Source organism: Taudactylus pleione, unplaced genomic scaffold (assembly GCF_031769625.1).
Source record: "Taudactylus pleione unplaced genomic scaffold, aTauple2 ptg000106l, whole genome shotgun sequence".
NCBI classification, from domain to species: domain Eukaryota; kingdom Metazoa; phylum Chordata; class Amphibia; order Anura; family Myobatrachidae; genus Taudactylus; species Taudactylus pleione.
Window position 1 is genome coordinate 1,802,501 of NW_028284508.1, and position 15,412 is coordinate 1,817,912.

A 15,412-nucleotide genomic window follows, 5' to 3' on the forward strand; every position below is an offset into this window, starting at 1 on the left:
TCGTCTGCATCCACTGTAAAAGGGCGTGATCTGTAACAAAAAAAAATTCCCGCCCCAACAAATAATATTTTAATGAGTCTACTGTCCACTTGATTGCCAAGTACTCTTGCTCCACATTTGAGTGCTTGCGCTCCCTGCCAGCAATTTTCGGCTAAGGTAGAGGATGGGTTTCCCTTAATTGAGGCATCTGTCTGCAATATAAATTGCTTCTTGGAATCATGAGCCTGCAAAACAGGTTCTGCACAAAAGCCGCTCCTCAAATCTTGCCATGCAGCTTCTGCTTGTCTAAACCATACTATTTTGTCTGGGAACTGTTTTTTTAAACACTCATTTAATGGTGCTGCCCTAGTGGCAAAATCACGAATGAATCTGTGGTAACAACCCACTAGGCCAAGGAATGTTCTGAGCTGGGATATACATTTTGGGTTTAGGCCATGTGAGGACCGCCCCCACCTTACTGGGCTGAGGTTTTACATGCCCTCTGCCTACAACATATCCCAGTATGTTCGAATCCCGGCAGCGGCAGCCCGACAAAACAGCAGAGCCCGGCAGCGGAAGCCCGACAGCGCTGGAAATCCCGATCGTCCTAAGGTAAGTATCTACTAACCTAACCCTCCTTAGGGGTGCCTAACCCTAACCTCCCCCCCTGTACCTAACCCTAATCCCCCCCCTTCCCCGCTGCCTAAACCTGTTGAACCCGATTATTAACAAGTTCCACTGCCTCTATAACATCATAAGGGCCCCGCCACTGGGCATACATTTTGTTTTCACTGGTGGGCACCAGAACCAATACCATGTCTCCTGGGTTAAGACTGGTTAACCGTGTTCACGTCATAATGACGTTTTTGCAGCTGTTGTGCTCTACCCATGTGCTCGTTCAGGAGCACATGGGTAGAGCAATTTTCCTTAAATGGCCATACAATTGGGCCACAAACTGAATGATGTAAGGTTCTTGGCATAACTGTTGTTCCCACCCCTCTTTCAACAGATCTAAAATCCCTCTAGGTTACCTCCCTCCCATAGAGGAGTTCGAGAGGACTAAATCCATTAGAGGATTATGGTACCTCTCGCATTGCAAACATTAAATAGGGTAGGAGTAAGTCCCAATCTCGCTTTTCCTCAGACACTGCCATTTTTATCATTTGTTTAAGGGTCTGGTTAAAGCATTTGACTAGTCCATCAGTGTGCCAGTGGTAAACTGAGGTAGTGATCCTATTCACCTTTAACAGCCGGCACAAGTCTTTCATTAATTTAGAGACAAAAGGGGTACCTTGGTCTTTTAAGACCTACTTTGGTATTCCCAAGCGGGTGTACAGTGTTAACAAATCCTGGTATCACGTAGTGGTATGGCTTCAGGGTATCTGGTGGCATAATCCACTACTACTAGTATGTATTGATGCCCTCAAGCAGATTTTTCCACCGCCCCTATCAGATCCATGCCAATTCTCTCAAAAGGCACTGAAACGACAGGAAGGGGGTACCAGGGGCACCCTAAACCCTGGCCGGGGTGCAGTCTTATGACATACTGGACATATACATAGGGAGAGGGGCCCTAGATTGCACACCCTAAGCACAATGTGAGGTGCTACCTGCTGAGACTTGTAGTGCTGCAAGCATAAAGAGACAAATGCAAGTGCACACTCTAACCATGCTGAACCTAATAATATAACTGCTAAATAGCATCAAAGAGGTTCTTTGCATAATAATGGCCATAATTATGGGCCTGCCCACCGCGTCCAGGTGACCTCTATCAGGCAGGTCCCTAACACTCCCATGGAACAAATATAGGGCACCGGACCCCCCAGGCCAAACCAGCAGAACCGCCCCATGGCATCACACTAGTGTGAGATTTAAAGTGAGGGTTAAAGAATAATAAAGGAAGCCTATGTGTTAAGTCCTACCTAAGTAGGAGGTTATAATAAAAAGTGTATAAAGTGCTACATATATAAAAAACAAACTAAAGAAGTGAAAAAGTGTACATTACATGATCCGGTTCTGGAAATACAGGGGGAAAAAATGATTCTGTATTATCCAGAACCAGACTGGACTTTTTCTAGCGGGGGGCTAATGCCACAGCCAAGGGAGCCCTTTCACCGGGCCTCCCAGCCGAGGCAAAACAAGTCTCTATGCCAGGGTGCCTGAACCATCCACGTAGTCCATGGAAACACAATATAGTCAAGCAAAAGGATGGCATTCCCGGACTATTTCCAACTGACAGAGTTGTATCTTTAGATCAACGGCATAAGGTCGACGTTTCTGTGTTCAATAACGCCTTTCTCAAGACGTAATATATAATATTAAAATAGCATCTTAGTGTAATTAAGATGCCTTTTTGATATTATATATGTCTTGAGATAGGTGTTGAACAAACTGTGTGTCGGAAATAGTCCGGGAGTGCCGTCCTTTTGCTTGACCTATATATATATAATATTTATTTTACTCCAAGGGATGGCACTCCCATCTAGGGTTGTTAAATTGCCAGGGTGCTCAGCATGTGTATAGAAACAGCTTCATATATTCCCTGTCGCGGCACTCATCTGGACTGGAAAAACCACAACTCAGCGGGTACTTGATCCAACGTGTTGGATTTTACTCCTTTGCCAAGGAACAGATATAAATGCAAGACTTGCATTTATATCTGTTCCTTGACAAAGGAGTAAAATCCGAAACGTTGGATGAAGTACACGCTGAGTTGTGGTTTCTTCAGTCCAGATGAGTGCCGCGACAGGGAAAAAATATAAATAAATAAAATAAAAAAAAATATATAATATAAACTTTCCCTGCAAGGATAAGTAAAAGAACCAGCACTCATCTTTAGATGAACAAAGATGGTTTATTCACATGATCCAAAGAAACAGAAAACAGCTGCAGCAGCCCGACGTCCGTTTCAACTGTTGCTTCTCAGTCTTCCTCAGGGTCGTATTCTTGATAAGTCGATTGGGACTGAAACGTCGAAATGAATTACACACAATTGTCAGTATTAATATCTACTCAATACCCTTGAGCGCCGCCGTTTTCATGTGTGTATATATATATATATATATATATATATAGTGTGTGTGTGTGTGTGTGTATATGTATATGTGTGTATAAATTAGGGATGTGCAGGCTCGGTTCTACTCGGTTCCGTTCGGTTCTTTTTACCGAATCTTATTGGCTATCCAAAACTCGTGACAGCTGAAACCCAATAAGATCCGGTAAAAAGAACCGAACGGAACCGAGTAGAACCGATAGTATAAATATATATATATATTTTTTTTTATGTATATATGTGTGTTTGTATGTGTGTATGTATGTATGTATGTATGTGTATATATATATATATATATATATATATATATATATATATATATATATATATATATACACACACACACATTCTGAGCAGAACTGGGCCCCCATTATCCCTAGGTCTGGGTTACAGGTACCTAATATATCTAGAAGTTGTTATTGCTGGGGATCTTTTGACACTGGTGGGGGGGGCTGGGATGTTAAATTACAATGGGGGCCTCTGGACAGTGGAGTTTGGGGGGATGCAAAACATCTAGGTATATATTTTTTAAATATAATAATTAAATATATTTTAATAAATACTTTTTAAACTTAAATTTAAAAAAAAAAATGACAATTTCTCTGCTGTTATAACTAAAAAAAATTAATTGGTTAAATGCTGCCGGCTGCCATGCTTCGGGGGGTCAATTTGCCCACAGTAAATTACAGTGGCTAATTTAATTCTCCCCCCACAATATGGATTGTTCACAGCTGTCTCAAAATGTTATTTATAAATAGTTCTTATAGCATTGTAGACTGAGAAACCTAAATGTACCCAAAGGTTTATTTAGATTCAATAATGTATTACTATACCTATAATATTGAAAACAAACTTTTGAAAAAATTGCTATATTTGGTTGACTGGTTATATTTTATTTGTTTTTATTTATTTTTTTTTTTTAAAGGTTTTCACCAGATCCATTTAGCTCCAGTGTTTTACCAGGATTAAAGGCTTCTCTGGATTTGTCTGCTGAGTTCCTGATACTCACTGATGTTCAAAGAAAAGTATGTTTCTTAAAATGTAGTTGTTACCTCTTGGATTTTTTGGTTATAATTTCATTGTTTAACTTAATTTTTTCTTCCATTCATGGGGGGACACTGTTATATACACATTGGGGTATATGTGACTGCTCCTCACTTACTCTTTTCCTTGCTTGTAGCCTTTTGTTTTTGTTTGGTGCCCAATGGAGCTGGGCACGTTTTTTTTTTTAACTCCTGCTGTAGCTTAAGTTTAATTTTTCTTTTGGTTTATTTTATTTTTATTTGGGCTGTCAGTGGTGATGCTGTAGGCATGCCAGCAGTTCCAATGGTACCCTGCTTTAGTGGCCGATACACTGGTGACTTGGTCAGTTAGATTGCCCAGTCCCTGGAGTGCACAACGGGTACACAGCCACTACGGACCATAAGGGGCAGGTGCTATCCGGTCCTTTACTTTGCCATTAGGACCATCGGGGACATGCAACGGGACGCCATCAAAACGGAAGCACGTCTTCGGGGTTCAACCATGGGGGAGTAGCCTTGGCCAGTTTCTCTCCTCCCCCACCTTTTGTATACACTAAAATGTAAGATTATTGTATTACACCTGAAAATGTTCATTCAGTGATAATGTTCTCTCACTGGCTGATTCACTCTATATACTGCATACCTGTTTGTATACATTTATACTGCATAGTTACACAGAAATCATGCACTTTTCATCTGAAAAGTTGAAGCTATATATATGATAGCGTGAGCTTCATGGTTCAGGCAACTATCTTCCTCTTAGGCCACTTTAAGTACCTTCTGCTGGAATCATTTCATAGGCTCCTATCAGTTCTGCTGAGCAGGGCTTTCCAGTGTAGAGGGCATTAGTGCATAACTCCCTCTCCTTTAGAAATCACTGGTCGCTGTGATACATTCTCTGCTAGCCACAGTCTAGTTCCTCAGTGGCTCAGCTCCTAGTGTAGGCTTCCATCCTAGACCATGTTAGATCATATATAACTAGCTCTGCGAGTACCTCTAACCACCTCCGTTTGCGCCTCCACCGGGGCTGCAGGGTTTTTAGTTGGTACAAGATGTAGCTCTGATGTCTAGCTCGCTACAGCAGATCTTGACCCTGAAGTTCCTTTATATACATAAGAGGCTACAGTCTAAATCCGAGATCCTCTCCCTTGCAGAGGTTGATTGTCAGTCTCTAAATTATATTCTGAGGAGTGAGTAGCCTGATCCAGTTGCAATGAGGCCTTATATAGCAGCTGTTGAACGCTCTCTATAGCTACTAGCAATTCGGTCTGTCTTATTAGCACCAACATTCCCATTCCTTTCTTCAGTGCAGGTGGAAGATTGGTAAACTGGCAGAATCCTAGACCCAACCTACTGCTTGGTTCACAGGTGTCTAGTAACCTTATTGGTTGGTTGTTCACTCCCTCCAACTAATGGAGCAGATGGAAGTAAATAGCTCAGATATTAAGTGTTGGACTAGCAAGTTGGTGTTGGACTAGCACGGTGGCATATGCACCGTGGTATTATATCTAAACAATACATGGCTTACTTAACTAAAGCTGTTTCTAATCTTCTTAAAGTGTATATTCTGATGGAGGTGGCTTTTCTGATGCAGATGACTGACAGAGCTGAGGTTCAGACCCTGCCAATTGCTCTTTTGTGTGGACAGCCGCTAGGGATCTTGGGTGAACTTTGGGAGGCCATCTTTTCCAGCAGCCTGTGCTCCTGCAGATAATTATGATGTTTTTTCTATTTTCCTTCTCCAGTCAGAACCTACCTTAGTTATAGCCATAGCTAGGTAAATTCCAATATATTTATTCGATCAGTTATGCTACAGAGGTGTATTAAGACATTCTGTATTGTCTACTTTAGTACATCAGTTGCCTTCCCAGACAAACCTTTGAAAGGTACTTCTTTCTAAGTTAAGACCACAGCACTAGTGTTAGTGTACCTTATACTTCCCTTTCGGCGCTACAGGACAGAGGTCAATGACCTCTGTCAGACTACATTATTCATGGATACAATGCTAACACCTCGTTATACTCAGGAAAGGTAATTATTTTCGGTTTAAGGGCCATGTGCTCACATGACTAGAGTATAGGTTACTCTGCAGAGTCCACATTCTCATATAATTTGTCTGTTGCTGATACCCCTGTCAGTTTACACTTCACAGCGTATACAACTACTCAAGCCTCACAGAGTATATAGGTGAGATCTTAGTTGTTTGTGTCCTTCCCATGAAGAGCGACAGAGATCAGGTGCTGGGCACAGACTAATATTATATTGACTTTTAATTTGCCTTATAGAGCGTAATGAGCTAATAAACTTTTCTTCTTCCTCCACTAGGGGACACAGGGACAACTCTGGGTATAGCCTGGAGAGAAGAGACTCGACACGAAACGGTTAATGCAATTTACCCACAAGCCCACTCTCCTCTCCTCTATACCCCGCCCCCAGCCACTGGGACCTCAGTTTTAGTTTGGTGACAAAGGCAGTACCTGGGCACCGTTTTTCAGGGAGGATGTTTAGATGTCCCTCCATATTCTTTTTTTCTGACATTACTTTTCTGAGCAAGCGGTGCAGGGCGTCCTATAGGACACAGTCACTGCTGCTCCACCAACCCAGCGCCGGGGTCGCAGTACTTGGACTGTGGACTTCACTGGAGTCGCATGCCGCAGCCTGATGCTGGGGAGAGCCGGACAGCTCACAAAGGTAAGAGCGGCTCCTTGCTAGCAGGGAGCCGCACACCACACGACAGTCACCACAGTGCAGGAGACCACTGCCGCTGCTGGTTGTGATGGCACTAGTCGTCTCCGCGCCGCTCATTAGACCACCAGGGTTATTACAGATTAGGACACCACTTAATAGCGGTGCTGGCTGATACCCTGGGGTCCATACCAGACTGGGAAGCAGGGCTGCTCCTGTTAGCCCCTTCCCCAGCCCTGGGAGCGATTCCTCACTGCAGACAGCGCGTCCCAGGTTCAATCCTCCCCTCTCTCCACCTCCTCTGAGATGCTGAGCGGCCATTTTATGCATTGCCCGCCTCAGCACAGCTCATGGAGAGACATTTGGGCTTCTGTCTCCTCCATTTTTCGTTTTTGCTAAGCCTGATTGTGTGATTAGCTGCTGCCTGGTATTAAGAAGCCGGGTTGTTGCGCATTATTAGCCCACTTATTCTACAGCATTGAGCGGTCTGGGTGCATGTCAGTATATTACATTGTGTGACTGTGTGCACTGCTGTTGCTTCAGCGCCTTGGGAGCAGATAGATGTGTGTGAATGTATGTGTATATATATATATATATATATATATATATATATATATATGTGTGTGTGTGTATATTTTATTATAGAGAGAGAGATATAGAGATAGATATAAACTTGTATATTTTATTACACAAAGCCCATTTGGGCACACTTTGTGTGAATCCTCTGATAGCATACTCACTGTTTATGCCTTTATATGTGAAGATTTTCTTGAATCACCTATGTCTTCCAAGAATGGAGCTACTAAGTAGGTGGTGGCTCCAGTGCTGCGCTCTTTTGTGTGTCCAGAAATAAGACTACCTAGGAGGTAGGATCTACAGTATTGTGCATATATAAAGAGTGTGTTACTGTTATTTATCCTCAGGATGGAGGCACTGTAATACCCGGAGCATGATGGCCTTTGCGTCTGCTGCTTTACGGACCCACAACAGGTGACTTCGCCCATTGAATCCAAGGAACTGGCTTGGGCATCCAAGTTTACACTGGTGATGTTACAGTTTGTAGACAGGAAGTTCCATGCTCCCTGTCGTAGGCCTCCGCTTTCCATGGCAGAGCCAACCGGGATGCAGACTTTTCCAACAGCCAGTCCAAGGGTCAGCTCTGGTCCATGTCCTCTCAGCAGATGCTAGATAAGGACTCCCAGACATAGGCCTACTGCATGCTAAAGCCTTACTCCTTTATCTTTATCTCCCCAGGAGATGTAGCGGCTTTTGTCACAGCAGTACAGCCCTTCTCCTAGTGGAAGACTCAGAGCAAGTCTCCCAGATTCAGAGCAGTAGAAGACAGTTATAGAATTTCCGTCTTCTGCTCAGCTGCTAGACCTCCTAGCGGAGTCACGGCTCACCCTGGTAGGGTAGTGTCCAAGCGCATTGCTACCATTTACACTCTCCCAGCAATGAATAGGGCTAAGTGGTAGTATCCTCCCCTTGTGGATTTAGTCATGTCTCCTTCCTATTCCTAATACGGCATCTCTTAAATATCCTATGGATAGGAAGCAAGCAAATTTATTAAAAACCATTTATGTGAATGCAGGAGCTCTAGCTCGTTTGGACCTTGCATCGGCTTGGATGGCTAAGCGGTCGGCCGCTGGGTATATGCCTTGGAGGAAGAGCTTTCCTCTGGCGCATCTCTCTGGTTACAACGTTAGAGATACACCTTCTTATCTCTCCGAAGCAGCTATAGATTCAGGCCTGGAAGGCAGACACGGATGGAGGCCCTTCCCTATTCGGGTAATGTTCTGTTTGGTCCAGAATTGGACAAGATAGTGGCCACGTTGGCAGCACCTAAATCTGCTTTCTAGGTGTCTGATACTTGAGACCTAGAGCTTTAGTATCTAGTACTTTTTGTCCACACAGAGCCAGAGGTCAGCCATTACCCAGAAGCCAGGTTTCAGCCTCTAAGTGCTCCATGCCCAGAGGTAAGCAACCCTGGTCCCACTAGACGTCCAGCTGCCAAGCCAGCGGACAAACCTGCTGCAGGATGGGACAGGGCTCCACCCCAGGAGACCTCTGAGTGGGAGGCCGGCTTCTTCAGTGCGGATGCATTTAGAAACTTTGGTCAGAAATGTCGTACCTTAGTGCTTAGGGAAGGTGGACGCTGTCGAAAGTGAGACACTTTCTGGGGTCATTGGTCTCAAGGTTCGACGTAGTGGAGTGCGGTCAGTTCCACTCCCGACCTCTCCAAACAGTCATTCTGAAGCGGTTGAACAGCTCTGTTGTCAATAAAATCTAATATAAATCACTTTAATAAAATATAATTCACCTTAAGGAGACAATTGTGATACTTATTGGTCCTACCTGTAAAACCTGATTTTCTCGGGAAAATAGTACATTTAATTAAAAGATAGACGGTCTATGCATTCATGAGATCAGAAATGGGATCAATTAAGTATACTATATTAGATCAGAAACCAAAAAATATATGCATATTCTTATTAGGCTCTCTTATATAAAGATCCTTGGCTTAAAAGTCAAATACATTTATTAAAGCATAAAAAACAGATTTTAGTTCAGTCCGTGGAACAATAGTGAAAAAATCACGGTTGATGCATAATTACTGTTCATGTAGTATGTCTGTCACACAGTGCATAGCAGCACTCGTGAAATGATATGGAGTCAATTTCAAGGCAATCCGGGTTAATATCTAGCAAACAAAGTGTGAATTTCCAGCCTTGAAATGCACTCCGTCCCAACAATGAGCTATGAATCCTGCTTTTGCTGTTGCAGATGACGGTGTATGCAGCCAGAGTGTAGATAGAAGGGTGTTGGTCCGGAACTTCTCGTATATTCTCCAGTCAAATGTGGCAGTTTGAGGGGCGCTAAATGCCTTTCGTCGTGGTAGTCCCCCACGACTTTGTCGGTAGCTTATACCCCTTTTCCACCAAAATTCCGGGTCTGACCTGGAGTTGGAATAGGGTTCCTATCCGGATCAGACCCGGAATTTAGCCGGCATCGCAGTCGGGTCTGCATAGACCCAGCTTTTCCGGCGTGAAAGTGGACGCTTGGAGATGACGTCGTCTCCAAGCGCCACTGAAGCCAGACCAATCGGCCGGCTTACGGCGCACTGCAGGTCATCGTGACCCGGAGTGCGCCGTACACACAGCAGGGTTTCACGGGCTACGCTCGTGTTAAACCCTGCTATTTACCTGGGTTGGATTGCCGGGTCACTCGACTCGGCGATCCAACCCTCACCCCTTTTACACCAAGGAGCTGCCTGGGTTAACCCTACAATAACCCGGGTTTTAGCTCCGGTGTAAAAGGGGTATTCGTGTCAAGAGTCCGTCAGTGGGGTTTATATACCCATGCAGATAATTACAAGTGGAAGCAGCTGCAGTCACTTCATTCACTATTTAAACCAAGCCATATGTGTGATCCAAAGCATTTAAGAGGAAAACTATATATATCTTATAGAGAGCCTTATACTAAAAATGGATCACTCGCTTATATATATATATATATATATATATATATATATATATATATATATATGTATAAAATAAGTAATCTCTATATAGATTAATATATAGCTGTTCCTGTACATACCCATTTTCACGAACTGCTGGTTCACGTGACGTGGACACCTGTCATGTGATGCTGTGAGCCTGTTGTATCAAGAGTTAAAATATTTAAAATAGCTCAGTACGTCAGCAGTCACATGGTGTAAACAAACGCATGCTGCTAGACGTCTGGCCCATTCGTATGGGTAGTGTTATGAGATATCGATGATGTCACCTGGTATGTAACGAATATGTATATCCCTCATTCTATTATCATTTACCCAAAATCCATAAATCCCTCACCTCACACCCTGGACGCCCCTTAATTTCGGGCATTAATGGTGGTTACACACTATAGCGATAGTGATCTGCCGATGATGGTCATTCATACACACTGAACGGCCATCATCTTTCAGCCCGCGGGTCCTGGTGGGTATGGTGGAGGCGTGTCCCGCCCCCTCTCCGTAGCTGCCGCTGTGTGTCTGCAGACCATCCGTACACACTTGCCGATGGACAGGTAAGTCTGTAGACATATCTGTCCATCGGCTGTGCAGCACAGCCAATGCAATATGTCTGTGAGCACAGATGTATCGTGGGTACACACTGGCGGCCAGGTCGCCAATGTGATATGTCTGTGTTCGTAGACATATCGTGGGTACACACTGTCCGAAGGGCAGCAGATTTATTGGTCAATCAATTGATCGGCCAATATATCTGTCAGTGTGTGCTTTTGTCCCTCAATATCTAATCTCTCTTTTTATGTTGACTGTTTCCTCCAGCCCTATGTCCCGTAGCTTAGGTCACAACTTAGGTACACCACCCATTTTCTTCAATGCATTCAGTCTATCATTTGGAAACCAGCCTATGCTTTCTTAACTATGGAAGTTAGTTTTATATACACACATTCCCCATCAAACTTGAGTATATGTATATAGTAACATACAGTATAGACCTGCGCCTGTAATGGATCATTTAACAACGCAGTAGATGTAAATTAGTGTGACTAATCAAGGAAATGATATGATATGTAGAAGGACTAAACTCAGTACTAAAGTAAATGGCTCAGAGACTAGTGGTTAATTTTTACTTTTATTAATGTTATTGTTGATGGAGCTTCGTTTTAAACGTGGAATTTGCAAAGTGAAGCAGTAATGTCTTATTTAGGAAGCTCGCTTAGTTGAGTGGAGGGGGCTATACCGTGTTTGCTGTTCTCTTGTCAGTGAATGAAAAGGATGGAGAGACTGCATTTTATATATTCTTTCTCACAATTATTTTTTGTTTCGGTACACCGTTTATCTCCAAATCATGAGGACGGCCATGGGAACCAGGTTTGCGCCGAGCTATGTGAACCATATACATAGGGGAGTTTGAAGACCACCATGTGTGGGGGTTCGAGTTTGGTGCAAACCTGGTTTTCTATGGCCGGTACATTGACTATTTATTTTTTATTTGGGATGAGGATTTTTCCACTGTCTCCAGTTTTTTCTTCTCTCAAGCACAATCAATTCAACCTTTCATTCACTTATAAATACAATTCCCAGCGTATAGAGTTTCTGGATGTGACCCTGGAGGCTATTGATGGTATAATCCATACTTCCAATTTCATTAAATCAGTCAGCACACAATCATATTTGCATTTCAAAAGAGCTCAACATCAACCTTGGAAAATAAGCATCACCAAGGGACAGTTGATGCTCTTACAGAGAAATTGCTCCACATTAGAATTTGTTTCAGAAACAGGCAGATGATATGTCGTCTTTTTTTGAGAGGAGAGGATATCACAAATATATTTTACAAAAAGCCCTAGATGAAGTCTCATGTCTGGAAAGATCAAGTTTATTAGAAACTAAAGAGAACTTAAATCAATAAGGAGATATTGTTTAAGTAGAATTCTCATCACAAAGAGATTAGGGAGATTGTTAATAAACATTATCGAATTTTAAAACAAGTTAATAGTCTTAGAGATATCTTACCCCCTAAACCTTTTGTGATATACAGAAAAAACAAATCACCAAAATGCATTTTAGCTCCCAGCCGTTTGAAGACTTGTAAGGATTATATACAGGTCACTACCTCTGAGTTTAAAGAATAATGGCTTCCCTATAGGCCCACTGGCTTCCATCGCTGTGGGAAAATGAGGTATACAATATGTTCTTCTACATCTTGAAAGACTGTCCCTATACTCAAGTACAGATAATGACTTATATACAATAATTGGCTTCATAATTGGCTTCAATTCCGGATGGCGTTTTACAGGTGATTTATCATCTCCCTTATGTGGGCATACTCATGCACATTTTTCTTACAAATAACCCATACTTAAAGGAATACCTGCAATTCAGGAGTGGATATTTATTCAGAATGACTCTGGTGAACCACCACGTTAAAGAGATCTTTTTATGGTCCCTAATTACCTTGAATTGAAGTTCACTGGTTAATGTTTATTATGGTGCATACACATGGTCAGATTTTTCCTTCAGATATGAACGATAACGATTTAAAAATCTTTCATTCGTTCATATCTGAAGGAAAATCGTTCATATCTGACATGCCTGAACGATGGACGATCAACGATGCGCGTTCCCGATGGTCAGATAACGATTTCTGACATCTGATGTGTTTGCAGTCAGACTTGAACGATTCCATTCATTTTAATGCAGTCAAAAATCGTTCAAATCTTTGGTCAAATCGTTCAAATCGTTTAATCGTTCAAAACTTCATCTGACAAATCTGACAAGTCTCACAAATCTGACCGTGTGTATGCTCCATTACTGTGGTTCATGCTATTTATTTATTTGTTTTTTACTATTTTTCATTAAATATATATATATCAGTGTGGTCATCTGTTTTAACTAGCGCTCCACAAAATTATTTTTCACTGTGTATATATCTCCTCCGGTTTCCAATAATACATTATATTTTAATAGATGATTATTTACCACCTTATGTTTTTGCCGAATGAGGGATATACATATTAGTTACATACTTTTACTTTTGTTTACTGTTGATATGAATGTCATTGACATATTCTATGTATAGTGATATACCAGGTAACATATAATTAATGAATAACAGTGACATATAATAGCTGTTCTGTTTATTGAGCATCAATATCTCGTATTACTACCCGTAAGAGTGAACCAGATGTTCACACTGAGAGAGACATCTAGCAGCATGGGTTTGTTTACACCATGTGACTGCTGATGTACAGAGCTATTTTAAATATTCTAACTCATGATACAATAGGTTCACGGGATCATATGGTAGTTCGTAAAAATGGGTATGTACAGGATCAGCTACATATTAATCTATATAGATTATTTTATATACATATCTTTATGATAGCGAGTGGTCGATTTTTAGTATGTCTCTCTAAGATATATATACAGTATATATATATATATATATATATATATAGTTTTCCTCTTAAATGCTTTCTAAAATGCTTTGGATCACACCTATGGCTTGGTTTAATTAGTGAATGAAGTGACTGCAGCTGCTTCCACTTATAATTATCTACATGGGTATATAAACCCCACTCCTGGACTCTTGACACTAAGCTACTGACAAAGTTATGGGGGACTACCACTATGTGTTTAGCGTCCCTCAAACTGCCACATTTGACTGGAGAATATACCAGAAGTTCCGGACCAACACCCTTCTATCTACACTCTGGCTGCATACACTGTCATCTACAACAGCAAAAGCAGGATTCATAGCTCATTGTTGGGACGGAGTGCATCTCAAGGCTGGTAATTCACACTTTGTTTGCTGGATATTAACCCGGATTGCCCTGAAATTTACTCCATATCATTTCACGAGTGCTACTATGCATTGTGTGACAGACATTTTAACTACATGTGGGAGCGCTGAATAGAAATTAGATGATATTAAACTAAGTAAATAATAAATAATAAAAAAATAGTGAATGGCACTCTTTAATTTAATGAAAACGTTATATATATTTATATTAGGGATGTGCAGGCTCGGATAGGTTCGAGTTTGCACGTGGAGTTCGGATTTTTCCCTCCAAAAAAACGGAACTCAGAACGAGGCAAAACGTCATCTTACATGGACGAACATCATCATTCCTGGTCTTTTGTCCAGGAATGATGATGTTCGTCCATGTAAGATGACGTTTTGCCTCGTTCTGAGTTCCGTTTTTTTGGAGGGAAAAATCCGAACTCCACGTTGCAAACTCGAACCTATCCGAGCCTGCACATCCCTAATTTATATATATATATATATATATATATATATAATGTGTATATATTAAACAGTCTTTTTAATCCGTATTGAAAGGTTAGTAAAAAAAACAGTTCAGAGTAAACACAAATATTGATATAGAGACAATTATTATATTGAAAATATATTCTTTAACGGGGAGTAGATCTTTTTCCTATAACAATGTCCGCAGATACGATGAAGAGTTCTGTGAGACAGTATAGATACAAATCTCTATAATTGAGAATATTCTTATCACAGTGGAATTAGGAGTTAGATCCATTACCTCTGAGGAAACGGCCAGTCTCTGTGAGGCCGAGAAACGCGTTAGATTCCCTCACTCATCCTTGCTCTATTCTAGGATCAGTTGCCAGAAATCAACCCTATATTATCCACTTGGATTTACAAGCTCCGGAGCACTACACAAGAGACGGGCTGCACAGACGGCTCCGTCGGCGATACTAGTACAGCCGCATCACTGCCCGGAGCTCATCTGAGCATAACACATACTGCAGCTTGGGTTTTCCACCTACTTCCATCCTATTGCAGGAACAGTTGCTAACAACCAGACCTGCACCACTTGCTCGGACTCAGACTCCGGAGCATTGCACGGAGACTAGCTACATGGACGGCACAGACCGCTATGCCATCATAGCGGCACCACCGCCTAGAGCTCACTTCGAGCAAATTACCCATTGCCGCCAGAGCTTTCTCCCGGCTAGGACGAATATACAAAGATACCTACTTGTAGTCTCCACTGCTCACAGACACACATCGAGCAGGTAAGCAAGTGGGGCTACTGTGTCCTCCACCATACCACTCACAGACCTCCATATTGAGCAGGTAAGCAAGCGGGACTATTACAGTATCCCATATAAGTATGTAGATGCACATTT

The 15,412-nt window shown here is 42.1% G+C and overlaps 1 protein-coding gene across 1 annotated transcript in view; it reads left to right on the forward strand.

Annotated features, from left to right (window-relative positions):
- Positions 1-15,412, forward strand: part of EDC4 (enhancer of mRNA decapping 4) — a 516,382-nt gene that overhangs the window by 189,419 nt on the left and 311,551 nt on the right. The window contains exon 11 of the mRNA XM_088470908.1: positions 3,957-4,056. Within this exon, the coding sequence (XP_088327034.1) occupies positions 3,957-4,056 (100 nt within the window). The remainder of the gene's footprint in view (positions 1-3,956; positions 4,057-15,412) is intronic.